This window comes from Nyctibius grandis, chromosome 5 (genome assembly GCF_013368605.1).
Source record: "Nyctibius grandis isolate bNycGra1 chromosome 5, bNycGra1.pri, whole genome shotgun sequence".
NCBI classification, from domain to species: domain Eukaryota; kingdom Metazoa; phylum Chordata; class Aves; order Nyctibiiformes; family Nyctibiidae; genus Nyctibius; species Nyctibius grandis.
Genome location: NC_090662.1, coordinates 57,505,297 through 57,532,913, shown reverse-complemented (window position 1 = coordinate 57,532,913; position 27,617 = coordinate 57,505,297). Strand labels below are relative to the sequence as shown.

At 44.6% G+C, this 27,617-nt stretch overlaps 8 protein-coding genes across 8 annotated transcripts; 3 read left to right on the top strand and 5 right to left on the bottom strand.

Moving 5' to 3' along the window:
* Positions 1–3,525: 3,525 nt before the first annotated feature.
* On the top strand, positions 3,526–4,433 carry LOC137663642 (histone H1.10). Its single transcript, XM_068401082.1, has one exon. The coding sequence runs from the start codon at positions 3,541–3,543 to the stop codon at positions 4,204–4,206; it is 666 nt and encodes a 221-aa protein (XP_068257183.1). The 5' UTR covers positions 3,526–3,540; the 3' UTR covers positions 4,207–4,433.
* Positions 4,434–5,447: 1,014 nt separating this feature from the next.
* On the bottom strand, positions 5,448–6,058 carry LOC137663785 (histone H2B 1/2/3/4/6). Its single transcript, XM_068401331.1, has one exon. The coding sequence runs from the start codon at positions 6,034–6,036 to the stop codon at positions 5,656–5,658; it is 381 nt and encodes a 126-aa protein (XP_068257432.1). The 5' UTR covers positions 6,037–6,058; the 3' UTR covers positions 5,448–5,655.
* A 275-nt stretch (positions 6,059–6,333) lies between these two features.
* Positions 6,334–7,099, top strand: LOC137663668 (histone H2A.J). The gene has a single exon (XM_068401120.1). It carries the CDS (start codon positions 6,364–6,366, stop codon positions 6,751–6,753), a length of 390 nt encoding a protein of 129 aa, XP_068257221.1. The 5' UTR covers positions 6,334–6,363; the 3' UTR covers positions 6,754–7,099.
* Positions 7,100–12,893: 5,794 nt separating this feature from the next.
* Positions 12,894–13,290, top strand: LOC137663400 (histone H4). The gene has a single exon (XM_068400596.1). The coding sequence runs from the start codon at positions 12,899–12,901 to the stop codon at positions 13,208–13,210; it is 312 nt and encodes a 103-aa protein (XP_068256697.1). The 5' UTR covers positions 12,894–12,898; the 3' UTR covers positions 13,211–13,290.
* A 44-nt stretch (positions 13,291–13,334) lies between these two features.
* On the bottom strand, positions 13,335–13,918 carry LOC137663399 (histone H2B 7). Its single transcript, XM_068400595.1, has one exon. It carries the CDS (start codon positions 13,906–13,908, stop codon positions 13,483–13,485), a length of 426 nt encoding a protein of 141 aa, XP_068256696.1. The 5' UTR covers positions 13,909–13,918; the 3' UTR covers positions 13,335–13,482.
* A 460-nt stretch (positions 13,919–14,378) lies between these two features.
* LOC137663401 (histone H4) lies at positions 14,379–14,722 on the bottom strand. The gene has a single exon (XM_068400597.1). It carries the CDS (start codon positions 14,716–14,718, stop codon positions 14,407–14,409), a length of 312 nt encoding a protein of 103 aa, XP_068256698.1. The 5' UTR covers positions 14,719–14,722; the 3' UTR covers positions 14,379–14,406.
* A 10,601-nt stretch (positions 14,723–25,323) lies between these two features.
* LOC137663501 (histone H3) lies at positions 25,324–25,772 on the bottom strand. The gene has a single exon (XM_068400802.1). It carries the CDS (start codon positions 25,770–25,772, stop codon positions 25,362–25,364), a length of 411 nt encoding a protein of 136 aa, XP_068256903.1. The 3' UTR covers positions 25,324–25,361.
* Positions 25,773–26,629: 857 nt separating this feature from the next.
* On the bottom strand, positions 26,630–27,441 carry LOC137663502 (histone H2B 8). Its single transcript, XM_068400803.1, has one exon. The coding sequence runs from the start codon at positions 27,414–27,416 to the stop codon at positions 27,036–27,038; it is 381 nt and encodes a 126-aa protein (XP_068256904.1). The 5' UTR covers positions 27,417–27,441; the 3' UTR covers positions 26,630–27,035.
* Between the last annotated feature and the right edge of the window lie 176 nt (positions 27,442–27,617).

Genomic DNA, 27,617 nt, shown 5'->3' with positions numbered 1-27,617 from the left:
AGTAGGAGACAAACAAGAGCCTGCATTTGAACAGGCTGCCTGGAAAGGTAAAACAGGAGAACTTTCAATCTTTGCTGTTTGGTTGAAATTTAATATAAAAGGAGTCACATTTAAATATTTGTCTCTTCACATGGAAACTACAAGCAATTTTTATTATCAGCTCACTCTCAAAACTTCTTTTTCAAGTCATGTTGCTTGGCAGTAAGAAAATTTCTCTGTCAGGTTGAATAACTGTTCCATGTTCTATCACTGATTTACTAAGTTTTGTGGTGGGATTCTTGCTTTGCTTTGTCTTTTTCTCTTATCTGTAAAACACCCAGGGCATTATCAATGCTATCTGTAAGGTAGATAGTGATTGGTCTCTCTAAAAACTGAGAATTGTTACTTTGGTCCTGTGTTGCATTTAACAGCTATTTCCAGCAAACCTGAAAGTTGTTCAGAGCTTCTGACAAGTTTGTTTTATCCAATTAACTAGAAGATGTCATTGCTGGGGCCAGGGGCGGGAATAACCCTAGAAAACCCTCCCATTTCACACCACCTCATGTCTTTAAAGCCTCTCTCTTTTTTTTTTTTTAAAGAAGAAAAGAGATCTCCTTTTGCAGAAATGGTTGATAAGACCAGAAAAATTCTCACCACTCAGAAGTAGGCCGGGAATAATGCTTTGTGCAGAACAGGGCCAGTTTGATGGTTGAGGAATAGGTACAATAAAGGATGCTGACCCTTAATGCCAGAGGCCAGCTGCCAAGACTTCAGTCTCAGACTATTAGGGAAAAGCAAAGAACTTCAGAAGTGCAACTCAAAATAGTCAGCACCTGAAACGGGGAGCTCTTCTGTATGCAGATTTACAGGGACCTATCCAGAACTAAAAGTGGGAGAAGTCCTAAATTCTGCTTCTTGAAATTTTCAGATCAGTACCTTCTTCATCTACGTTTCTTACAAAAATAGAGATGAACTCGTCCCTTTAAAATTTGTCAGAAAGCAGGGACAGCAATCCCCATGTGCTGTGGATAGAGTTCAAGCGACTGCCGCTACTTAGGGAGCGAGATCTGAGACCTCTTCTCCCATCTCTTTCTACCTCTTGTCCTTGTCTCTAATCTGCAGCCTGTTTAGGGGGGTGAGGAAGGAAATCTCTCCTCTCCTGGTGAGCTGAGAACAGGTTTACAAAGAGAGAGCTTGGAGGGAATCTTGCCCAAATGTGTGGATGTGAGGGATGGAGCTGGTGAAGAGGACCCACCCCTGGGGCTACAGCTGCACTCTTGCACCAGCAGTTACTGTCCACTCCCGGTTGCTTCCAGCTTCCTGACCAATTTCAAGTGTAATAAACCAGAGCCGTAGAGATCTAACACTAAATTGTCAAAGCTACAGAGATTAAGGAATATGAAGTTGCTTTCAGTTCTTATTCCCAGCAGAACGTGCATTACATTAAATAGACCTGGATAGATGACAACCTTCATGGCTCTGTCTTTTGTATCACAGTCTGATTCTGCTTTGTGGTCATCTACATTCACCCCATCTGGAAAATAAGCACAACGCCCTCATCTTGCTACAGGCAAATACTTTTTTACCTCCCTGAAACATATACTGTTCATTTGAGTTGCCAGCCTGAACTTTCAAACTCTATGGCTACTGTTGCTTGTGTGGGAACGATGTCACATTCACAAGAAGCATGGCAGATTTCATAGCCCACTTCAGTATGCGTTTCAGTCCGTTTTTTACTGTGGGGTACTGAAAAGCCTTATTTATCCCTTTCTCTGCTTTTCCCTTCCTCTCCTTCAAAATATTTATTAGCTGGTCTGTATGCAGACACAACAAAATAAAAATAGAACTAAAAGAGAACATGAAAAAGTGACAGTTCATTGTTTTCACTTTTGTTATTCTAATGTATTTTTTCTATGTCATTTTAATCTACCTCATTTCAACGAAAACTACGTACTATTAAGTACAACTTAATTGTATCTTCAACTTTTAATGTATGAAAATAAATGCCAGAGCCTTTTGCAGCATACTACTTGTCTTTTAGAATCTCAGATTCATCCGTGCTAGAAGAGAGGCTCCTTTGCTGAAATAGCCTGCTGACGTTTTACATGACAAGATTTTACAAAATACAATGGGGCAAAATATTAGGTTTAGGCTTAATTTGTTTTTTTCAATCAAGCAAAAAAAAAATTCTGGCTACTTTTTAGTTAGAAACCAGTCTAGACTTTTGTCTTCTGATTTAATCAAAAATTATCCCAAACAATTCGTAGCAGCCCTTAAAAAAATAATTAATTTCTGTTGTCACTTTGTGAGACATAATTAAATGGGATGATAATAATTAAAGCTGATACTGATTTTTGAGGATTGTCTGACAATTATTTCGATATTTTGAGGATCTGGATGAAAACCTACATTGGCAAGTGTTTTCCTGGAAAGGAAGAGCACATCAGGTTTTAAGAAACCTATGAAAAAAAAAAAACCAACAAAAAAACACCAAAACAAAACCAAAACAACAACCTATGCCCAAATTTTTATAGGTTACATTGAGGCTGAAGCGTTCTATTCATGCAGGCCAGATTTCCACATTATTCAATTTATTTGGGGAGAACCGACACTTTAGTTGGCTCCATTAATGCTTAAGTAGCATCAATACATATTAGTGTATCTACATCTGTTTGATATTTTTCGGCTACAAGTCTGCTTTTGACTTCTGTAAGTCTTAAAGAATAGTTGTATACACTACTGTAACCGAGGAAGCATTAAACTATCAGTTTATCTGGAATTTATATGCATCAATTAGGAATTGACAGCTTCATTTTGTAAACAGAAGCTATTTGTAAAAATATCAAAATCCTGCTATTCACTTACAGAACACCAAAAAAAAAACCGCAGAGCCCTGGCAAGTTCCAGACATTTTTCATCAGTATGCACGTTCCTCTGAAGTCTCTTATTTCCCCAAAACACGAAATTCTGTAGAAATACTGTATCCTTAATAGTTAAAGATATGGTTAAGGGAGCCGAATCATTATACATATTCAAAGTTCAGCCATGAAATTGTGTTACTTCCTTCTCTTTGAAATCAATTTATGACTAAAATACTGAAGCTGCCCCCTCGGTTTCTATCCTAATCTTGAGAAAACACCCTAAAGAATAACCCTGCATTACGGGGGAGACTTTTTATCTACGGGTTTTATTTTAATTTAGAAGGAAAACCAAAAGTTTGCCGTTCCTCGGGTCTCTCTAGCTTCACAACGCAGGGTTAAACACATCTTTTCTCTCTCATCTGCGGTCCCAACAGCACGAAACTCCCCCGAACGAAAGTCCACCGTCTTCTCTTCACTGCCCGAAGAAACTGGGGTGATTTCGTGGCTCTCATTTTACAGAAAATATGAATTTATAACTCCGAAGAAACACAGACTCGGAGGACGAAAAGCTCTTCCTGGCTAACAGTTAGGCGGGCTCTGCAAAGCACCAATCACAGATCACCGCTTCGCTATAAATTCAGGCATCGGGGTTACTGTAGCCCAATTACTTTCTTTTGATTAGGAAGAAGTCTCTGCAGCGATGTCGGAGACCGCTCCCACCGCCGCGCCCGCTGTCGCGGCCCCCGCCGCCAAGGCCGCCGCCAAGAAGCCGAAGAAGGCGGCCGGCGGCTCCAAAGCCCGCAAGCCCGCGGGCCCCAGCGTCACCGAGCTGATCACCAAGGCCGTGTCCGCCTCCAAGGAGCGCAAGGGGCTCTCCCTCGCCGCGCTCAAGAAGGCGCTGGCCGCCGGCGGCTACGATGTGGAGAAAAACAACAGCCGCATCAAGCTGGGGCTCAAGAGCCTCGTCGGCAAGGGCACCCTGGTGCAGACCAAGGGCACCGGCGCCTCCGGCTCCTTCCGCCTCAGTAAGAAGCCTGGTGAAGTGAAGGAAAAAGCCCCCAAGAAGCGGGCAGCCGCGGCCAAGCCAAAGAAGCCGGCAGCCAAGAAGCCCGCCAGCGCCGCCAAGAAGCCCAAGAAGGCAGCGGCGGTGAAGAAGAGCCCCAAGAAAGCCAAGAAGCCGGCGGCCACCGCGGCCAAGAAAGTGGCCAAGAGCCCCAAGAAGGCGACTAAGGCTGCAAAGCCCAAAAAGGCGGCGGCAGCAGCGAAGAGCCCGGCCAAGGCAAAGGCGGTGAAGGCCAAAGCAGCCAAGCCCAAGGCAGCCAAGCCGAAAGCGGCCAAGGCGAAGAAGGCGGCGGCCAAGAAGTGAAGTGTTGAAGTGGAACTACTTAAACCCAACGGCTCTTTTAAGAGCCACCCACTATTGTCCGAAAAAGGGCTGATAACACTCTGTCACCGAGCTCCGTGCCTGCAGCAAAGCTAACCACACGCCACTATCCGTGTAGGACGTTTGTCTGTGAAGTGGATGGGACTCTAAACTTCCGGCCGTGGTTACGTTAAGACTTAGGAAAATAAAGTTTACATTCCCCGCGAAAACGCTTTCCAAAGGCTGACTTTTTTGAGCACCGCAAGAGGGTGTATGTTAAAGGGACTGCTTAGCGCGGGCATCTCTTTGGGGCGCGGAAGTTTCTTTTGATACTTTAACCAGCGCCGTTCCTAACAGCTTGGGTGCAACCGCCACACCTCTTAGTGACCGTAGCTGGGAACCGTCAGCACGGCTCCTCCGCTTCCTTGGCAATGACCTTTCCGCTCTGCAGCGCTGTCGTGGGGCAGGTCTTAATTTCTGCGTGGCTTCACCGATCTGCTTTTTGAGAAGCAGATCGCCGGGGCGGGAGGCGGGTGGAGGTACCGGCGGTCCTCTTCCCCACCCTGCCGGCCTGGTGGCGGTGCAGCCGCTCCGGAGCACTGCTGGGCAGCTCTCCTGAGCTGCTGCGGGAGGGGCGCTTTGCCCCCAGGGCTTAGCGCAGAGCCAGAGCAGCGCGGAGCTCCCCACAGCACCGGTGGCTCCAGCAGCTCAGCCGGTGGCCGGTTCTGATTGGATGATGGGAGAAGCCGCAGCCGCTTATTGGGCGATTAGGAAATTTCGAAAAGCCCGCGCTGCAGTCGCGGCACAGAGCGCTGCCGCCGCTGGCTCCGCGCTCGCCGGTGATCCCGTGTCCGCGCGTCCCCGGACAGCTCGTCCTCCCAAAGCGTATGCACCGCCTCAGAAGTGTTCTCGCTTCTCCTAGTCTTCTTGTCCTTGTCTTCCGGTCTACAAGGCTGCTTCCTGGCTCCTCATGCAAACGGGAAATTTTTTAAGTTTAGACTATCCCGGGACAGCTATGGAAAAAAAAAAGTGATCGGGGTCTTTTATTTTCCCCTCATCCTCATTTCTTGGGGAGGGTGTGTTAATGCAGCCAGTGGAAGCCATGTGAATTTCTTATTTGTGATGGAACGTGTAGTATAATGTACCGCATCTCCTATCTTTGCTGAAAAAGGTTTAAAATACTGCTCACGTTTATTGGAACAGTATTTAAATGTTAACACACGAATAGTTAACACATTTGGCTTTGCATGAAGCTGTAAAATATTCGTCAAGGAATTACAAGCTCTGATAACTGTGATTTAACAGATTTATTTCAAATTTTATTTCCTGTTTCTTTAAGTACTTTTTCACACCTAAGAATATTGAAACACCTACTGTGTTAAAGCTCTTTCAAGGAGTATGTGGTTGGCTCTTAAAAGAGCCTTTGGGTTAAAACTGACGATCCGAGTCGCTCTACTTGGAGCTGGTGTACTTGGTGACAGCCTTGGTGCCCTCGGAGACGGCGTGCTTGGCCAGCTCGCCAGGCAGCAGCAGCCGCACGGCCGTCTGGATCTCCCGCGAGGTGATGGTGGAGCGCTTGTTGTAGTGCGCCAGGCGCGACGCCTCGCCCGCGATGCGCTCGAAGATGTCGTTGACGAAGGAGTTCATGATGCCCATGGCCTTGGACGAGATGCCCGTGTCGGGGTGCACCTGCTTCAGCACCTTGTACACGTAGATCGAGTAGCTCTCCTTGCGGCTCTTCTTGCGCTTCTTGTCGCCTTTCTTCTGCGTCTTGGTGACGGCTTTCTTGGAGCCCTTCTTGGGGGCGGGGGCGGACTTAGCCGGCTCAGGCATTTCAACTGCGCTTTTCCTTCCTTCGAACACAAGATCAGCAGCTAAAATGGTCGCAGCGCCCTCTATTTATAGGACTGTTATGCAAATAGAAGACCTCTAACTCGTACATTCGATTGGACCTTTCCGCACACGGTGTCCCTTTGTATCTGATTGGTCACAATACGATCTGTCTTCTCATTGGTTGTATAAGCCATGACGGCTTCCAGCCAATGACCAAGCGCTAATCCCGCCCAGGGAAGGGATAAAAGGGGATGAGCCGTTGCGTCAGGATGATTTTTTTGGTCTGGTTTAGGAAGGGTAGGCGGTAGCTTTTTAAGCACGTGAAGTATGTCGGGCCGTGGGAAGCAAGGAGGTAAAGTCAGAGCTAAGGCTAAGTCGCGCTCGTCTCGGGCTGGGTTGCAGTTTCCCGTGGGCCGTGTCCACCGGCTTCTTCGGAAAGGTAACTACGCGGAGCGGGTCGGGGCTGGAGCGCCCGTATACATGGCGGCCGTGCTGGAGTACCTGACGGCCGAGATCCTGGAGCTGGCCGGCAACGCGGCCCGCGACAACAAGAAGACGCGCATCATCCCGCGCCACCTGCAGCTGGCCATCCGCAACGACGAGGAGCTCAACAAGCTGCTGGGCAAGGTGACCATCGCGCAGGGCGGGGTTCTGCCCAATATCCAGGCCGTGCTGCTGCCCAAGAAGACTGAGAGTCATAAGGCTAAAAGCAAATAAGCTCAGCTGGAAAAGCTGCTCAGATTTTTCACAACGTAACATTATAACCCAAAGGCTCTTTTCAGAGCCACCCACACAGTCAGAAAAGAGTTGTGTTGCTTTCTTTACAAAAGTGTTTTGGTGTTAATGTGTTTCTTAGCTGTGCCTTTGTCAAGGAGCTAAAACAATCTTCTGTAAAAATGTCTTAAAATTTGTGGTTCCTAATCTGAGAGATAATGTATTTCCTTTCTAACTTCTTATCTTTTTTTTATGGAAGAACACTATAATTATATTTGTAATGATTTATTGATTCTATTGTGTATGTTGTAACAGGATCAGTAAAACATTTAATGTTAAGTCTGCTCAACTTTCATGGCTTTACAGGGCACTTATGGACTGAAATTTGGGGGGGGGGGGCGGGGTGTAGGTAAAAGGCTGGGGAGGAGTGAAAAAAGCTATGCACCATGAAAATAAATGATACCACCCCAGACCCGTATAACTACATCTAAGAATGAAGAAAGACTTCCTTTGTAGATCTTTGTGCTTTAAAAGATGTAAAGCTTCCCTGTGACTCAACAGTATTTAGAAATAAGATGAGAAATGCTTTAGGAGAAATGGTTTGGTTTGATCTAGATCCTTAACTAGTCATACCTGTAACATTGTAGCATCTTTCTATTCAAAAGAAATTCCTTGTAGTGCTGGTGCATTCCTGGTTTAAGTGGGATTTTCAAACTTGCCGCTCTTAAATTCCCTCACTGTGCACAACTATTCCTCTTGTTACATCAGTTAAGAGTGGGCAATGTTATTTGAATTAATCTTCTACATTGCTGGCACAAGCATCACCCAAGAGAACAATGTTAAAGGTCTTTGTATTTACTGTTATAAATTATGAGAAAGACTGTCTAGCTGATTCCTCTTGCTAGGATATTCCCAGAAGCTACACCTGATGGTCTGCAGCACACTGTATCAAGGCCATAGCTCCCACCTGTGCAGCAGCTCTGCCCTCCCCATCCCCTGGGAAGAAGGAGGAAATGTTCTGGGCCTGGAGGAAGGAAAATAACCCCTATAGCAAGATACTACCCCCTGCTTGTCTCCTCTTTGCCCCCAAGCTGCAGTAGAGAGGCTTTTTCGGTACGACTGTATCATGGCCAAAGTGGGACATCAGGGATTGTCTGTGGAGAGAAAGATAAAGGAGTAGAGCTGCCTGGAGCACCAGACTATTCTGATATGGTGACAGTATCTGTGCTTAAGGGTTTTGTTTGCAAGTAGGTACATTTAGAGCTGTAATGTTTTCATTATGCTGTTTTATTGAACCTTATTAGCTGTAGCTACCCATCTCCTGGCACTTCTTCCCTTCTTGAAGAACTGCAATGGTATAAAAACTGTGTTTAAACATGCACAAGTCTTCTACATTTAGTTTCCAGAACAGATCTCTATATGTGTGTGTCAGAAGACCACAATCACAGAATGGTTTGGATTGGAAGGGACTATCAAAGATCACCTGTCCATCCCACTGCCATAGACAGGGACATCTTCCACTAGATCAGGTTGCTGAAAGCCCCATCCAACCTGGCCTTGAACACTTCCAGGGATGGGGCATCCACTACTTCTCTGGGCAAGTTGGTCCAGTGTCCCACCACCGTTGTTGCAAAAAATTTCTTCCTTATATCCAAACTTAATCTCCCCTCTTTCAATTTAAAACCATTGCCCCTTGTCCTGTCACCTGTCTTTTTACCCACATTGGTAAAAAGTCTCTCTCCATCTTTCTATATTGAAAGGCTGCAATAAGGTCTGCCCAGAGCCGCCTTTTCCCCAGGCTGAACAACCCCAGCTCTCTCAGCCTTTCTTCATAGGAGAGATGTTCCAACACTGATAATTTTTGTGGGCCTCCTCTAGACCTGCTCTAACAGGTCCATGTCTTCCTTGTGCTTGGGGCCCCAGAGCTGGATGCAGCACTCCAGGTGGGGTCTCACCTCCCTTAACCTGCTGGCCATGTTGCTTTTTATGCAGACCAGAATATGATGGGCTTTCTGGGCCTCAAGCACGCATCTCTACATCCAAGCACTGAAATTCCAGAGAAAGCCCATGCAGGCAGGGTTATCTGTATCCAGGAATGGGATTTCTCTGTGAACAAATTCCTGTATGTGGGAAGCAGAGTTGGTACCACAGGAGAGGCCCCTGCTCTTCTCTGAGTGCACAGGTAAGTCCAGTACATCTCTCCAAATTCTTGTCATTTGACTAGAAGTTAGTTATTTTCTTCAGAATTTCATTTCAAACACCTCTTATTTCACTCGCTACTCTGCTCACCTCAGTAACTGGAGTTTCACCCTCTGTGATACTAAGGTCCATTTCTTAGCATTCCCTATTTTTGTTCTTAGACACTAGTGGTTGTACCAGTTGTGAACCCTGTGCTGCCATCACACTGATGAGGCCTTAAATGTGAATGTCCTATAAATCAGATGGATTATATGATAAGAGTGCTGGCAAATCTACTGGTATTAAAGACTCATGGCTTTCAAGCAGATTCCACTGGATGAAGGAATGTAGCAAACCAAGTTTAAATAATTGAGCTTTCCCTCATTTGCATATACAACAAACAGTAGTAAAGAGGAAATCCATACCATATGATGCCTTAACTGTATCACTGTGTTCCAATACGCCTTCACATTCTAAAGAACTTATGATGCAAAAAAAAAAACCTCCAACCAAGCTCTCTCAAATGTTATAGATCACAGTTATGTTTAGGGATAACTCAATAATGTCAGTCTATATATCAAAAGCCTTAGAATTGCATAGTTAAAAAGTAAGATAAAAGGCTTTTCTATCTCTTTTAACCTCTACTTTCTTTCCAATGTTAGGAATAATGTACTCTATTGAAAAGGTCTTCCAGGATTTTAGTTAGCATATTATTATTATTATTATTACAGTTGTAGCAGATACAGATATGGATTTAAGTTGCCATATAAGCTCTCAAGAACATTAAAAGTAACTTTACATTTGAATATAATACACTTATGCGATTATTTTTTTTTACTAAGTATGTACTTTCTTGCGCAGTGATGCTGAGATATTGCTTTACTGAAACAAACAAATGCCATTTCCTCATTACAGTGTAATGAGAAAATAGGGTGACTGTCCTAAATAAAGTACACTTGAAAAGCTACAGAGTTTTGTTAAATGGAGCAGAGTTTTGCAAAGGTTTCCTTTCTCATTTAACTCATAGTACTATGTGTCCACACTCATGAGCAAAATGTAGTTCCTATAGTCTGGGGATTGGATCCTAAACTTTGATCCAAGTAATAATTATTGTATCCAATCCACAGTAAAAGCAACTTCATTAGGAATTATACTCAGCAGCAAAATTTTCTTTCCACTTTAATTGTTTTTGTCTAAGAAAACCCTCTGGTCCGTGAGAGAACTGACTATGTCACTAACAGAAACACTTGGGAAACATGTCTGTGGCCACTTGTAGCAACCTACAGGCAAGGCAGCCTTCTCTAAAGCTGCCTTTACTATATTAAATTGTATCAATAATAAACCTGCCTTTATTATATTAAATTATATCAAGTATGCTCCACACTTTAGTGAAAGGGGTTTGCAGTTAATTAATCTGTAAGCTACTGTTCTCAGCCTTCGCACCACCCAATTCTGCCAGGACACTTTGTAAGATGATTTTTCAAGTCTTCCAGTGGTTATACTGCTACCGGGAAAAGTTATAAAAGGATACTCGTACTACACTTAGGAAGAGTTATGAAGAAATGATTTTGACACACTAAAAGATTTCCTGTAATTCATTTAGGCTTCCTTTAGTATTCAGAAGGTTGTTTATAACTGCCTCAGGCAACATATCTAGACATAGACCTTCAGGTATAAACAAAGCAGACTTTGTGGAGCCAAATGGTAATGTTAAGCACCAGCCTGGCAGGTCCACTAGTGACAAACCTTCCATTTAGTCTATAAAGAGTTTTAGTTCATTCTGTTCAGTCAGAAAAAGTGAACATAATCTAAATTAAAGCTACTTTAGCCTGCTCATGTCATATATATTGGAGTGGCCATTCTTTCATTTTAATTTGTTTAAAAAAATGGTTTAAATGAAAACAGAATTCACAAGGATAACTATAATCATAGAAAAGACTTATACTTTTTTGGACACCTGTGACTTAACACGTGAATATCTCAATCACATTTTCCCCTGAATTTAGGGACTATGTTCTGCCAAGAAATATTCTGGAGATATTGCCTAAATTCTGTAAATAATATTCAGGAATGAAATTGCATAAACTGTACAAATTTAAAAGGATATCAATCATTTTTAAAAGGTAGACATGTTTGAAGTGGACAGAATACTAAAAATATTACAATTGGCAAGTACCATTGCCATATCACTTCTATTCTGAGTGTGTAAGTAATATTTCAAATCTTAACACTTTTAATTTAAAAATATAGCCTCATAACTCTTTCAGAATATATTCATCCACTTTACAAATACAGTCCAACCTACAGTAAGCAACACGTACGCAAGTTTTGTTAGCAAAAGTGTGAAATACACAGGAAATTTTATGGATTACTCATTTGAAGAAAAAGTATTTGGTAAATGTTCATTTTTGTGATGCCATACAAATATCTGTTTGGCAATGTCTTTAATGTTTTCTTTCGCTTGTTGGATACAGCTGCACGTTGGCGAGCACATCTCTATTTCAGAGGCCGGCAGCTGCCAGGAGCGAGCCCAGTACCCTGCGGCCAGCACTGCCCATGGGACCGCGCTGCGGGGCTGGGGGTGGCTGAAGAGGATAAAGGCGGATGGTTCTTCCTGCCGTCCCAAGGAGCTGCTGAGTTGCCTCCACAGGAGCCTCAAATCTAAGCGTTTCCCACCGCAGCCCCTCACTGACCACTTTCCCTGCCGCTTGGGGCCTCGCTCCCTGCTCCCTCTCGCACCGACCTGCAGGTCGCACTTCAAGAAAGATGTTGAGGTGTTGGAGCGAGTCCAGAGGAGGGCGACCAAGCTGGTGAAGGGTCTGGAGGGTCTGACCTACGAGGAACGGCTGAGGGAGCTGGGGTTGTTTAGCCTGGAGAAGAGGAGGCTCAGAGGTGACCTTATTGCAGTCTGCAACTACCTGAAGGGAGGTTGTAGTGAAGTGGGAGTTGGCCTCTTCTCCCAGGCAACTAGCGATAGGACAAGCGGACATAGCCTCAAGCTGCGCCAGGGGAGGTTCAGGTTGGACATCAGGAAGAATTTCTTTTCAGAAAGGGTTATTAGACATTGGAATGGGCTGCCCAGGGAGGTGGTGGAGTCACCATCTCTGGTTGTGTTTAAGAAAAGACTGGACATGGCACTTAGTGCCGTGGTCTAGTTGACAGGGTGGTGTCAGGGCAGTGGTTGGACTCGATGATCCCTGAGGTCTCTTCCAACCTGGTTGATTCTGTGATTCTGTGATTCTGTGCGGCCATGAAAGCGCTGAACGCTCGGGGCCCGGCCCCCGGGGCTGCACGGAGTAGTATCCGGGCAGACAAAGAAAACGCGGAGCCGCCCTGGCCGAAGTGAACAAATCGAGCGCTGCCCAGGGAACGTCCCTCCGAGCGCTCCCCACGCGCGGAAGCGGGGATCAGCGATGGGGCGGGGCGGTGGGGCCGAGCGCGGCACCGTATTGGTCGGATTTTGCCGCAGACCCGCGGGCAGCGGGCAGGGACGGGCCCGGGACGGGCCCGGGCGCGCCGCAGCCCGAAACGCGGGCCCGGGGCCGCCGCCCCGGCTCCTGCCAGCGGCGGGCACCCAGAGCTGCCGCGGCACAGTCACCCGCGCAGGGAGGGCAGGGACGGGGCGGCTGGGACGGGACAGGGGGGAAGCAGAAAGACGCGCAGGCTGGCAGCAGGCGGGGGCAGCGCGCAGGGCGGCCCGAGTGCGGGAAGCGCGGGGCGGGAGTGCAGCCCCGCCAGCGAGAGGCGGAGCCGCCGGGCGCGTCCCGGGGGCCAGCGGCGGGGAAAGCGCCTCGGCCGCCGTCTCGCGGGAAGCCCGTGCCGAGTCGCGCGGGGGGAAAGGGCGGAGACGGCGTCCGAGCCCCCGCCTCCCCACCTCCCGCCGCAGTCCTCAACCAGGTCGGCAACCGGGGAATATAATGCGGCTCCGCGGCGCTGGTGGCGTGTAGTGTAGGCTGTGGGGAGCGGAAGTATGTCTGGGAGAGGCAAGGGTGGGAAGGGGCTCGGTAAGGGGGGTGCCAAGCGCCACCGCAAGGTGCTGCGCGATAACATCCAGGGCATCACCAAGCCGGCCATCCGGCGCCTGGCTCGGCGCGGCGGCGTGAAGCGCATCTCGGGGCTCATCTACGAGGAGACGCGCGGCGTGCTGAAGGTGTTTCTGGAGAACGTGATCCGTGATGCCGTCACCTACACGGAGCATGCCAAGAGAAAGACAGTTACGGCTATGGACGTGGTGTACGCTCTTAAGCGCCAGGGACGCACCCTTTATGGCTTTGGTGGTTAAACTCGAATCGCAAGCGTTACATTGTTAAGACACAAAGGCTCTTTTCAGAGCCACCCACAGATTTCATGAGAGCTGTTTATCGCTACAAAAAAAGGCTTACGCAAAACAATTTTATAGTTTAAAGTCATGGAATATTTTGTGCTTTATGCAATTTATTAACATGCAGCAAATATTCAATTTATAAATCTGTAAAACTAATTTGCAATTACAGTTCTTTTTAGGAAAGCGTGGGGGCTCTTAAAAGAGCCTTTGGGTTGTATTTTAAAACCGTTTTACTTTGAGCTGGTGTACTTGGTGACAGCTTTTGTGCCTTCAGAAACAGCGTGTTTGGCCAGTTCACCAGGTAGTAGGAGCCGCACGGCCGTCTGGATCTCCCGCGAGGTGATGGTGGAGCGCTTGTTGTAGTGCGCCAGGCGCGACGCCTCACCCGCGATGCGCTCGAAGATGTCGTTGACGAAGGAGTTCATGATGCTCATGGCCTTGGAAGAGATGCCCGTGTCGGGGTGCACCTGCTTCAGCACCTTGTACACGTAGATCGAATAGCTTTCCTTCCTTGCCCTCTTTCGCTTCTTGTCGCCCTTCTTCTGCGTCTTGGTGACAGCTTTCTTAGAGCCCTTCTTCGGTGCTGGAGCAGATTTCGCTGGCTCAGGCATCCTCAAAAGTTTCTTTCGAAGATCCTCACTGTACGTCAACAACATCAAAAATGGCGCCTGCCTCCTTATTTATAAGGGCGTTATGCAAATTAAGGGATTGTAATCGTTCCATTCCTATTGGAGTAAAAAAATACCAACGTAATTACAGGAACTTCCGTCCTGTAACCGTCACAGTTCAGGCGCTGCATTTACACAATCGTCGTGCTTTGCAGTTATGGTGATGGCGGTATAGCCTTCAGTAGCAAAAAAAAATTGTCTAAAGACATTTAAAAGCTGCACTAATTTCACACTCTAATGAAATTACATAAAAACGTATAATTTTAGTACACTGGCTATGTGGCAGTACTAGTGCTTTTTTCAGGACGTTTAGAGATGTAACTTTGCGGTACTTTTTAAATGGTAGAGCTGTTAGCGACTCAGAAACGTCTTAACATTTAAAAACTTTCGAAATTTTAAAGTAACGAACAGCTCTCGTTGTGAAATCTGTGGGTGGCTCTAAAAAGAGCCTTTGTGTCTTAACAATGTAACGCTTGCGATTCGAGTTTAACCACCAAAGCCATAAAGGGTGCGTCCCTGGCGCTTAAGAGCGTACACCACGTCCATAGCCGTAACTGTTTTTCTCTTGGCATGCTCCGTGTAGGTGACGGCATCACGGATCACGTTCTCCAGAAACACCTTCAGCACACCGCGCGTCTCCTCGTAGATGAGCCCCGAGATGCGCTTCACGCCGCCGCGCCGAGCCAGGCGCCGGATGGCCGGCTTGGTGATGCCCTGGATATTATCGCGCAGCACCTTGCGGTGGCGCTTGGCACCCCCCTTGCCGAGCCCCTTCCCACCCTTGCCTCTCCCAGACATACTTCCGCTCCCCACAGCCTACACTACACGCCACCAGCGCCGCGGAGCCGCATTATATTCCCCGGTTGCCGACCTGGTTGAGGACTGCGGCGAGAGGTGGGGAGGCGGGGGCTCGGACGCCGTCTCTGCCCTTTCCCCCCGCGCGACTCGGCACGCGCTTCCCGCGAGACGGCGGCCGAGGCGCTTTCCCCGCCGCTGGCCCCCGGGACGCGCCCGGCGGCTCCGCCTCTCGCCGGCGGGGCTGCACTCCCGCCCCGCGCTTCCCGCACTCGGGCCGCCCTGCGCGCTGCCCCCGCCTGCTGCCAGCCTGCGCGTCTTTCTGCTTCCCCCCTGTCCCGTCCCAGCCGCCCCGTCCCTGCCCTCCCTGCGCGGGTGACTGTGCCGCGGCAGCTCTGGGTGCCCGCCGCTGGCAGGAGCCGGGGCGGCGGCCCCGGGCCCGCGTTTCGGGCTGCGGCGCGCCCGGGCCCGTCCCGGGCCCGTCCCTGCACGCTGCCCGCGGGTCTGCGGCAAAATCCGACCAATACGGTGCCGCGCTCGGCCCCACCGCCCCGCCCCACCGCTGATCGCGTGCAGCCCGTCTCCCCTTTGCTTTGGACACTTCATGTGTCGCTTTTTAATTTTTTTACTTGTAAGTATTTGCCTGCATAGAGACCTTCCTCATCTATATTTAAACAATCTCCGCCAGACTTGTCCTCTTCGGCCTACACCTTCTTTCTGTTACGAAATCCTTCTATGTGTTCCTGAAAAGAAGAGGGGAAGGAAACGCTCAAGCCGCGTGAATAAGAAAACTTTTTTTTTTCCTTTTCTAAATGTAACGTTTTATTTCCTTTGGCTGGATTAAAATATGATCAGTTTCGTGTTTGGTTTTTTTTTTCTTTTTTTTCTCGCAGCACATGGACACACAAACATATGCATCTATTTGTCATACCTTTACCCATCAAGCATATTTTGACCGTTGGAAAAAAAGCTGAGAGCCTAAAGAATTATTCTAAGAGAACAGACCGTCAGGAAGTAGCATAGTCTCAACGTCATGTTCTGGGAATGCTTCCTACTGGGGAAGCAAGAAACCCGTTCCTATAGTCTCCCCCTGATCTTCAGGTTATCTCCTTGCTAAACATGTGCCAATTAGAATATAAATGCTACATTCATTTTTAACGGTTCACAACAAATGTGGATCAGTATTCTATTATTACTAACTTTCCTGGCTTAAGGCAGACTTGCTCAAAGCAATAAACTTTACTCTCTGAAACAGATAATAATAAACTAATTTATAGTGAGATTAAACACATTAATAAGAAAAGTGTTTTGGTGTACTTGGTGGGGGGTTTTTTCCTCTTTTTTTTTTAACAGCAGCTTTTTTTCATAAATTTCTAGTGATTATGGCAATAATATTTTTTCAATTAACAGAAAAATATTTAAACAGAAATAAATCTTAACAAAGTCTGAAAATTAGGGTTTAGCGAAGAACTTTTCAGGGATTTTGTTTTGGAGTGGTTTCTGTTTTAATTTGCATTTAATCTTCATATTCTGAGAACCCATATCATTACAAAAGAACTTTTGCTGTCATAGTTTTATGTAACTTCTTTGGAAAACATTAAAAAAAAAAAAAAAGTGTTTCAGTAGCAAATCCCCCCCATCCCCTACATCTTATTAATTGAAATAGCTCACACATTTTTAGGATAAGAAATTTACCTATTTCTTTCCCTTTACCATCCCTCCCTCATCCACTGAAAACGTACTAGACCCATTTTCAAGAATGAAATTACTATCCTTTTAGAAGATATATATATATTTATATATCTTTTCATATATATTACTTTTTCTAAACACAGAAACATAATACAGCAGGGCTTTTTCTTTAAATCTCTGTTGTTATCTTTTAGCTCTTTTTCTGTTTCCTGCCTCACCATACACAACGTTGTTCAAAACTCTTCAGCCTTCTTTCATGGCATTCTGGAAATCTATTGACGGAACATGTTTTATAATTCAGACAACTGTCTGTTTTGGAACTGTGACTACAGCATTTAGGGAAGTGTCATAGCTCATTTCATTTCTTTTTTTCTTTTCCCCTTTATGTGAGGTCCTCTTGGCTTTTCTGCTTAGTCTCCTTCTTACAAACGCCACCAGTCAGCTTTCTATTCAATTCCTACATTTAAACTAGTATTCTGCAGTTAAGTGATAGATCCTTTATCGTGTGTGTATGTCACCCTCCAGTCAGATAAGCCTCTTATATTTACAGAGCAAAGCACTTAGCAACTCCAAAACCCAAATCAGAATGTTAAGTAAAGACATCCATAGACTTGATGGATAAATGAAATAGTTACGGAAAGACAGCTCAAGGAGGAGAAAGGGTACAATACCATCCCTTTATACAGCAGCAAACACCTGGAGGAACATCACAAATAGTCTCAGGGAAGTTCTGGGAGCTCTGCTTTATGTTTCTGGGGTACATGGGTGAGGGTGGCTGTGCTCTATAGTACAGTATAGTAGTGGAGTTTTGCATCCATACTAGGACAGTGTGGTGAAATAGTGGGAACTTTAAATTGTACTTTTAGTCAAATAGCTGATAAATAGTAACTCTTAAACATTGTTTCTAATGTGTTTAAACAAAAAACTAACAAAACCCAAACCAAACCCCCAAAAACTTTTCAGGACACAAAGAAACAGTATTTGGACATGTTCTTAAAATACAATGTATACAAGTGTTCATAAAATACAATGTATTTTGAAATTCTTATAATGTTGTCTTAGTGTCATTCATTCGAGGGCCATGCAGAAAAATTTTAATGGCATATGTTAATGACTTTCTATTTGGGCTAAGTCTAAAGATCCCAGAAGTTACAGGTGTTACTGAAAATAGTAACCAAGAAAACTCTCTAAACCAAATGATAGTTTAGAAAGCCAACATTGGTTTATTGCAGCGCTGGGTGCATGGGGGATCTCTCCTCCTAGCATGCACGTCTAAGAACAAAAGCTTGCCCCTTATATACAATTCCAAGGGAAAAACCCACCCAATTAAAAAAAACAACTTATACATAACACATTATGTAATGCATTACGTAATGTCTTTACACATGCGTACTAAATTGGGGAAGGGGTCTTGGGTGGTCTCTGGGGGTCGCTGGTGGTCGCAATTCCCCTTTAATTGTGCTTGTGCGCAAGCGTGGTCAAGGCCTTCTTGTTTACAGGTACATGTGTTCCCAAGAAGAAGATATCGTTTTGAACTTATCTCTCCTCTGACGCAAGAGTTTATGAATCAAGTTAATTTAGACATCACAAAGTTGTTCTTTACAGTTTTGTTTTGTCTTTTGGCCTTATATAATTAGCAGAGACCTTTGTTTTTCTAGGACTAATCGTAAACAGCATGAATCATTGTTTACTAGAACCTTGTTATCAATCCCATAAACAAACTCTATCTACAAAACATGTAGTTTGCTTCAGGACCTATTGTTATTTTCTACTATTCTAGCTAAAAGGAAAATTATTGACAGAAAAGCTTGTTCTGTGTAAAGGTAACACAGAGCAGGCTTTTAGAGCCTACTCAGGCCTACTCTTGCTAAACCGTTGCTAAATTGAACCGTCTGGTATCACGGGTACTTGAAAATGTATAGTAACTGCATATATACATGCACAGACATAACAATTATTATTCAGTCCTCATAGCATGTATTCAGTATTGACTACTTCACATTAAACTGGCTGTTCATTTTATTTCTGTGTAGATTGCACTTGTGCTGCCACAAGGTGAACTCAACCTCTGTGCACACCTGCCTAAACAACTAGTGAAACAGCAAGAACTGGCCTGACAACACTGCTGACTGTTACAGTTTTCAGACACTGGATGCAGAGGTGGGATTTGGTTCACACATTTGGTCTGGTGAAACTTCTGTGTTATGTTGGCCTAGGCTGAGATTACCAAAGTAGCCTGAGGGTGCCAAATGTTGGCATCCCCTGCATTTTCTTTGGTGTCTGTATAGTTACTTCTCTTAGACTTTTAAGATCATCTCTCCTGGAAGTGGACTAGTCCATATCCATGTAAATGAGCCTCATTTTTTTTTTTTCTGGACATACTCCTTTTCCCTAAAAAGAAACAAAAAAAACACATTAAAAAAAAATCTCTCAGATGAACTTGCTTGGGAGAACTGACAGGGAGGTTGAAACTGGCACAGCTAAGGAAAATAACCTTCAATTTCAACAACCAGCACCATACTTCATTTAGGAAAAAGAAAAAAATAAAAGGCAGGGAAATGCTTTCTGAATGTTCTATTTCACTATATAACTAACTTGAATTGTAGCTAGCATGGTTCTTTGCTTAGAAGTCTAATCTCAGTGTGACAGTGATTTTAACAATGAGCTGGTTGACTGCAGCAAAGCATAGAGAAATGCTCAAATGCTACTTATTGCATTGGTGCAGCGGGGATCTTACCTGCTTTCACAAACTATCAGTAGTCTGAATTAATTTTGAAAATGTTCAGAGCCAGCTCATTGAATTGACATCCGAAACACAGGGAAAGTTTTGCATTTGATTTTGGGCTGTTCCTGAAAGGCCATGTTGCAGAAACCATCTTTCTTCCCATTTGCATCATACTTCTTACACCATACATTCACACATATATTACAACATTGGTGTAGTGTGCTAAAAATCCATGGGACCATACTGAACACTTACTGAAAATTATCTCGTGTTCTCTCAAAAAGTTTCCTCCATCTTAATGGCCTCACACATTGAAGCTATTACAGCCCAGCATTTTGTATAGCTTTACTGGTCCATCCCTGACAGATCAGAGTGGTGTTCTTAGGACAATATACAAAAATGGAGGTGCAGAGAGAAGGGGGATGCTCATAACTATCTCAAATATTCATGATATGGGGAAGGCATACAAGGAAATATTGGAAGGTCTTCAGAGATGTATAGCAATTGGTCCAGATAAAGGGCAAATAGCAGTGAAAAGGATACACAACAGATTTGAGCAACTTTAATACCCTGACTATATTTAATCTCCACATGTACGTTAGTGACTTCAGAACAGAAGACACAGCCCAGTATAGTACAGTCTTTGCTAACGTATAAACATGGGGTGATTAAGCCCAGCAGCACATTTTCTTTAGCACCTTCCCAGTCCTGTGCCAGTAACTTGTCAAGGGTTTGAAGGTAAAAGAACCTGCGAGACTAGGAATCAGTTCTGGAACCGAAGCCATATGCTAGCACTGCCTGAAAGCTGGATAACAAAAATTATTCTTTCTCTGTGATAAACTGATGTTAAGAAAAAGGACAGGAAGAAGAAAACAAAAGAAAAAAAAAAACACGTCACCTAAACACTGATGTGCTGCAGGAAAGCTCAGTGCAATAACATACAATGAAGAGAAAGCACTTTTATTTTAAAGCAAAAGTGATTTCACTCACGTATCTTAAAACACACACACACTGAAACCACCAGTTTTCAAGTGGACAGGCCAGTATTGCTTGCAAGGACAGGCAGGATGAGGAATGCTTGCTGTGAGCCCTCAGCAGGTCTCCAGGGAGGGGGAGGTGTCAGCTACAATGTGTTTCTCTGTGAATGGCCTCTTGTGCAGTTTAGAAGCTAACAGCAATTCTATTTTTCTCTCTCTCCAACTTCTAAAACTTCTGTGACCATTGGAATGTACTCACCAACTGTTATCTCCATAGCTGAATGCCTTATTGGTCCAGGACTGATCGTTATCTTCCTCATCTTGTCTCAATTGCTTCAGTTCATACTGTCCCTTGTTTTATGCTGTGATTTGTTTTCACAGCCTGGGTTTCCCAGACAAACTGCAGGTAGATATTTCATGATCTTTATTATCTAGGTGCAACTGACACGCTCCATACTTACAGCTATTATCTTGCTCTTCTTTCTGGTGCTTGCATGTACTACCTATTTCCAGAGTTCTGGGAAAATGTGGGGATTTGGGGTTTGGTTTTTTTACTCTCCCGCCATTTCTGGACAAAGGTGAATTTTTTTTCCCACATATCACTGTTTCAGTTATTAATGTTCCGTGAGTACTCACCAGAGTTGTAAAGGCCACTGCTCTTTGCTGAGAGAGTTTAAGGCTTCGGAGTAGAGCAGTTACAGAACGGTGAAGTGTTCACCAAAAGTCAGGAGTGTCCTTTGTAACACTGCTGCACACTGCAGCTCTGTACTGTCACCTAGGACATTAGGACACTCCTATAGTGAGAGATGAGAGTTTTCAAACAGATTGCAACCTGGATAGTTAGCAACTTTGCCACAGTGCTGTCCTATAAGCAATAACTGTCCCAAGATAAAGGAGATTAAAAAAGCTAGAAATGTCTCATCTCCTGGACTTTCACATTACAGAGAACTTCAAGTGCTGGCAACAGTATCTGCTACAGTTCTTTGTGGTCTATACTGTGTTGTATTTTCCTAACTTTTTAATAGGCATGGAAATACTTGTCAGTCCCACTTTTAGAACTTGTAGGGCAATGCATCTTTTACAATATACAGAACACTAACACCACCATTTTTTAGTTAGAAGAGCTTGTGTCTCAAAGTTAGGGTCTCAAACTGAGCTTACAGTTTTCAACTGTCAGCTGATTTTGATAAAATTTGCTTTGCATTAGTTTATATATTATGCTCCTCGAGTGGGTTGCCTTTTTATTACTAGTCATTTTTACTTCAGTAAAATCTTTGCTGAGAATAGAGCTTCCCATTTGGATGTCACTTCATAGTAGCTAACAAACAGTACTTCTTAAAGCTCACGTATATAAAATATGAAAGCTCTGTAAATGTTCATACTGTTGTGACAGTGACGTTTCTACATCTATAATCTGAAAGATGCTTATATCCAGCTGAAGATACAACATGACTTGAAAACAAGAGAGAAGACATAAAGGACACAGCAAGGCAGTACTGCCCAGGCTGGTAGGAGAGCTGGGGATGGGTGATCTCAGACTTCACTGTGATTACTGAAGACTGATCAACAGGTGATTCACTTGTGAGGCAGCCCTGAAGAGGGATTTGCAAATGAAAAGAATGTGATAGTATGTTTAGGATTTATCTTTACATACTGGCTTGCACAGAAGCTACCGTATCACCTTTACAAAGTTTTTACATAATAATAGTTAATTCAAATTAAAATGTCAAGATTTTTTTCATATGGTTATATCAGTTCAGAGTTTTTCAGAAACTAATAAGTAGGGCTGATTCAAATATTTTTGTTCCAGAAAGAGGCTTTCATCAGATTTTCTTTTATATATTTCTGATGCAAGGAAGCATTTCACCAGGACCTCAGTGGTTATGCTCTATCTTAGCCATTGGATTGATAGGAAGTACATTCTTCCAAGCAGTGATTTGAGCCAGATCATACCAACAGTACCAGATCACTCATGGAGAATGGCAAAACAGCCAGGAACAGTCTTAGCCAAATATCTCACTAAGCATCTAAAGTCACCTGCAAAAGCACCCGACATGATTACTAACAGCCACAGAGGGCAAAGCACCAGCAGTTTGCAAGCCAGTCCTCAGCTAGTCAGCACACTGGTCTTGCACAGAACCAGCTCCTACCTGGCAGCATGCATCATTTCAGGCTCTCCTGCAAAAAGCAGAAATGCTGCTGGACCTTGCTGGTACTAGAGGAACCTCCACTTTTACCCTCACTTTGAGTTAGAAAATCTTGCACTAAGTCACCTGGTGTGTGTCTTAAACTAAAGAAATGTTACATCAAATGAACTGTCTATGGTAAATTCAGTTTTATTTCTCATTCATGGTGTGTTTGGGTTTTTTCTTTTAGCAAATACCTTTCAGGATCTATTCTGTGTCAGATTTAACTGATATTCAGGTTTTCTGTGAATTTTATGGCAAGCTCAAGATGCCTATCAAATCCTTAAATTACTTATCTTTGCTCAAATACCCAGCTTAATTAAATACTCTTGATATCAGTTCTTATTCATACCTTATGAAAGGATTTTTTTTCCCCAACCTACATCTATTTTGGGATATTTATTGTTGCTCTTTCATAGTTAAATGTTTCAACACCATATGCAAACTGATAGGATTCTAGATGAGATTTATCACTTGTGTAAGGAGGAAAGAGCAAAGCCCACTGTATAAGCTGCAATCAGTCTACCACTGCTCCCATATCACTACTACAACCATCTGCAGCTGTTACAGACTTCAAAATCTACACAGTAAATTCTTCCTAATTGCTAGCCTGGTCTACTAGGACAAGCTAGGATAGGTTATTATTAGTGTCCTTTCATAATGTATTACACCCCAAAACTGCTTCAGACTCAGGCATTGTAATTTGGGGTTCATATGAGCTCACCCTTCCTGCAAAAAAAACCTTACACATATATTTCCTTCTCAGCTGCTGGAGTGTTAGTGTCTTTTAAGATTCAAGCATGCAACTCTGAATGAGTCCAAGTAATATTATATTTATGAAAACAGACCAAGGTCTTCACAAGACTAGAAGAAAAATGAGGTTAAGGTCAATAAAATATGTTTCCCTGTCTCACCCCTTAAAAATTATTTATTTCTTGAACATGAAAAAGCACCATTTTTGACCCAAACTTCTGCTGAAACGTAAGTATTCTGACTGTTGGCTTATAAAAGATATTAAATATCCACTATATAAAATACTAAAAATAGCTATTTTACTTGATTTAATTAATATTTAACATCAACTTATGTAAACGGGTTTAAATAAATAAATAGATCTTTCTCTATCACAGATAGTAATAGGAAATGAGTTTGCTTTCACTAAGACCCATTTCTGCAATCACACTGGGAATCATCTACTAAAAAAAAATCTCGTCTGAAAAAACACAAATCCCGAGTCAAAGAACAAATAAGAGGGGGAATAAATCATAGACTTGCATTTATTTTATTTATCTTAATTCCCAAAGCACTATTCCCGATACCTTTCCCCCTTCCTTTTACCCCTCCGAGATTAAGTGACAGAAAATGGCTGAAAGTGAGAAAAACAAGGGAAAGAAAATGGTGTGTCGAGGCACTTGATTGGTCAGATTTTGCTGCAGAGTCCAAGTTCCTGACAGAGAGAAAGGAAGATTTCATAAGATGAAGCGCAGCAGCAATTAACAGAAAAAGTCTTGCAGTTTTAGGCTTTCCAAAAGAAATATTCCCTTTAAGCAATTCTCCGCGGCTCCTTGTTTCTGAGTTTAAACAAAAGCTATATTCAGCTCAATCCAACCGCTTCTTAAAGGCACAGCTACTCATTCGTAGCACTGAAAAACCAAAGCGACTTTATTCCCAATACTTCAGTGGAACAGCAAGCTCCCCAAATCACAGAAAACGGCCTGCAGTATTGAAAACAAACAAACAAACAAAAAAAACCCACAAAAAAACCCACACAAACAAACCAAAAAAACCCCAACACGAACAAAATTGAAAGGCGACAGAAAGTGAGAGATAGTTTTGGAAATCTGCATTTTTCAGGCACCAACAGATTTATTGAGTGGGAGGGCAAGAGGTTGTGCAGCTGAGCTTACAGTCAGGGAGAAACCTCTTTTTCCAGGTAGGTTCACAAAGAAATCACAGACTATGTTAGGGAAGAATCTCTATTTAGCAATAATTCTGGACTCAATACCAAGTTTTTCATCACTAATGTTCCTTGGAAAACACTTCTGTTCTCAGTTCAGCAAATATTTCTGGGACCCTAAACACAGATGGAAAAAATTGATCTAAATAGGCCTCTCTAATCATTCAGATTGAGGACACCCAGATCCATCAAGGATACCACAAGCGTGTCCCAAAGACACCAGCAGAAAACACACCTCTCAAAAACAAGGTCGCAGAAATTACCTTTGCCACCACCCTACCCATCTCTGTCTAGAAATACAATATTTATCTCAGGAATAAACGAGAAGTGCTGAAGTTGACCAGGGGACATCGCTCACGAGAGGGACAATGAGAACACGAGTGATAAAGCACTGAGAAAATGACAGACCGAGCGCCCTTCCTGCAAGGGCGGGAAAGGAGTTCTTGCGTCTTCAGAAAAAAAAACGCCCCTCGTACCCCCCCCCCCCCCAAAAAAAAAGTTCAGAAAAACAGTATTTCTGTCGGGACAAAAATCCGTAATGTTGCTACCATAACATAAATTAAACGCAGCATAGCAAGAGGCATTTGTAACATACTTACCTCTGAATACATCTTCTCTAACAGAGAACGCAGAGTTCTGTAAGGAGCCACTCTTCATTCAACAAGTTTATAAGAAACAGCCACACAAAAAAAAAAGAAAGATACATCCAAGTTCCCAAGAGCTGGGCTTCTTCCTCTTCAGAAAAGGAAACCTACGACTACGATTTTTTTTCCCTACAAGCTAAAAAGTCATCTGAAAGAAAAAAAAACACACACACACACGCTTAGAAGGGAATTTTCAACCTAAATAGAGATTTTGTCCGTAACGATCACCTCAAGAGGAATTAGCCACACCATACTGTCCTTTGAATCGTGACTTACACATTTTGTTTGGTGCTTACATGATAAGATACAGGCTCTTGCTCACTGTAAAGCTACCCGCAAAGTGTATGGAAGTACCTCGCTTCCTACACAGGACTAAGAGTTTACAGCTCTCTTTAGCAGCCATGTGGCGGCTCTTAAAAGAGCCTTTGGGTTTTTGATAGTCTGAAAGATCCGTTTGCTAGAAGCTTAAGCTCGCTCGCCGCGGATGCGGCGCGCCAGCTGGATGTCCTTGGGCATGATGGTGACGCGCTTGGCGTGGATGGCGCACAGGTTGGTGTCCTCGAAAAGCCCCACCAGGTACGCCTCGCTCGCCTCTTGCAGCGCCATCACGGCCGAGCTCTGGAAGCGCAGGTCGGTCTTGAAGTCCTGCGCGATCTCGCGCACCAGGCGCTGGAAGGGCAGCTTGCGGATCAGCAGCTCCGTCGACTTCTGGTAGCGCCGGATCTCGCGCAGCGCCACCGTGCCGGGCCGGTAACGGTGCGGCTTCTTCACGCCGCCCGTGGCTGGCGCGCTCTTGCGGGCCGCCTTGGTGGCCAGCTGCTTGCGGGGCGCCTTCCCGCCGGTCGACTTACGCGCTGTCTGCTTCGTGCGCGCCATCACCCCCTGAACAGCTGCCAAATACTAACGTACGAACGTCTGTACCGAGGGCAGCCGCCGGGCCCGCTATTTATAGCCATCACCGCCCTGTGATTGGCTAGTGGGAAGGCGCCAATTCCATTGGACAACACGGAGGATTTGAAAAGCCCGCCCTCCGGCGAGGGAAGAGGGGGAAGGATAACGGCCGCTTCTCGCTCCGCAGGCCCCTCCCCACTAGAGGCGGCGGCGCTCTCGCTTCTCTCGCCCCTCAGCTCTACCCCGCCGAGCGGGGCCGGCAGCAGCCGCGCGCTCTGCCGCAGCGGTAACCCGTAACCTGTCAGGGGACGCGGAGTGGCCCCGCAACAGACGGCGTTGTGGCCGCCTCTGTCCCAGGCAGGCAGGATTTCAGCCCTCTCGCGAAATCCTGCGCATCCTGTGTCACCTGAAGTTTCGATAAAGTGCTCTCCACTTTTTTTTTTTAAGGCATCCCTTATTTTTCACTTACATTTCCGTATTACGTTGTCACTTAAGATCTACAAGGAACCTTTTTATTCTCCCGCACTTATTCTCTATCACAGCGATGCCAAAAAAACTACGCCACTTCCACATGCAATCTCTGGGAGTAACAAAATTGCACTTTTCTCTCTACCATTTTACTTCTGCGGTGCCTGGAATGATAAACTTCATGAAACATTGTCTTTCAAATGTAACACATATGCAGAGTAGTCGCTGTGGAGCTCTCTGAGTAAACAAGCTGCTCTGGCTCGCGGCCAAGTGGTTTGAGAATGAAAGTAACGTTTAAAGGGGACGGCAACATTTTATCAGAAAAGGTATAAACTGCATTAGAATAAGGTTGTTATTGTAAAAAAAACCAAACAAAACAAAACACCCCTTTATTTCACACCAGAACAAGGAGAAAAAAATACACTCAACACTACCGTGCATATTCCTCTATAATTACTCAAAAACTAGAGCTAACTACTTTAAAATGAGGAAAAACTTTAATAGCTTTAGAACTTGATTAGGTACTTAAGATTTTTTTTTTATAGACCGGCCCAATGAACAGTCAGGGTAGGGTACACGCAGTGCAACCCAAATCATTCCCGGTACTTTAACATGACAAACATTTTCCCTACTGTTAAATAGTATATTCTAGTCTGGGAATTAAAACAGTGCTAAATACAAGTATCACTCACCGAACCGAATCAGTGTAAACGACTCTTTTACTGAAAATGGGGGTGGCTCTTAAAAGAGCCTTTGGTTTAGAGGATCTTTCGAACAGATTTATTTGGAGCTGGTGTACTTGGTGACAGCCTTGGTGCCCTCGGAGACGGCGTGCTTGGCCAGCTCGCCAGGCAGCAGCAGCCGCACGGCCGTCTGGATCTCCCGCGAGGTGATGGTGGAGCGCTTGTTGTAGTGCGCCAGGCGCGACGCCTCGCCCGCGATGCGCTCGAAGATGTCGTTGACAAAGGAGTTCATGATGCCCATGGCCTTGGACGAGATGCCCGTGTCGGGGTGCACCTGCTTCAGCACCTTATATACGTAGATCGAGTAGCTCTCCTTCCTAGTCTTTCTACGCTTCTTGTCGCCCTTTTTCTGCGTCTTGGTGACGGCCTTCTTGGAGCCTTTCTTCGGAGCAGGAGCGGATTTAGCTGGTTCCGGCATTTTACAAGTCTGTCACTACCTGTCTATGGCAGAAACGACGTAAATACAATAGCGGCGCCCCCCTTATTTATAGGGACGGTATGCAAATGAGATGACTCAAGGCAGTTCTTCCCTATTGGAGAATCGGGGTTTGTGATGTTTAACCATCTACCATCTTCGATTGGTCGCTATTTCATCTGTCTTCCCATTGGTTAACTTCGC

Excerpts from the sequence above, each read along its gene's own strand:
- LOC137663642 (XM_068401082.1), top strand. The coding sequence starts at position 3,541 with ATGTCGGAGACCGCTCCCACCGCCGCGCCCGCTGTCGCGGCCCCCGCC.
- LOC137663785 (XM_068401331.1), bottom strand. The coding sequence starts at position 6,036 with ATGCCTGAGCCGGCTAAGTCCGCCCCCGCCCCCAAGAAGGGCTCCAAG.
- LOC137663668 (XM_068401120.1), top strand. The coding sequence starts at position 6,364 with ATGTCGGGCCGTGGGAAGCAAGGAGGTAAAGTCAGAGCTAAGGCTAAG.
- LOC137663400 (XM_068400596.1), top strand. The coding sequence starts at position 12,899 with ATGTCTGGGAGAGGCAAGGGTGGGAAGGGGCTCGGTAAGGGGGGTGCC.
- LOC137663399 (XM_068400595.1), bottom strand. The coding sequence starts at position 13,908 with ATGTTGTTGACGTACAGTGAGGATCTTCGAAAGAAACTTTTGAGGATG.
- LOC137663401 (XM_068400597.1), bottom strand. The coding sequence starts at position 14,718 with ATGTCTGGGAGAGGCAAGGGTGGGAAGGGGCTCGGCAAGGGGGGTGCC.
- LOC137663501 (XM_068400802.1), bottom strand. The coding sequence starts at position 25,772 with ATGGCGCGCACGAAGCAGACAGCGCGTAAGTCGACCGGCGGGAAGGCG.
- LOC137663502 (XM_068400803.1), bottom strand. The coding sequence starts at position 27,416 with ATGCCGGAACCAGCTAAATCCGCTCCTGCTCCGAAGAAAGGCTCCAAG.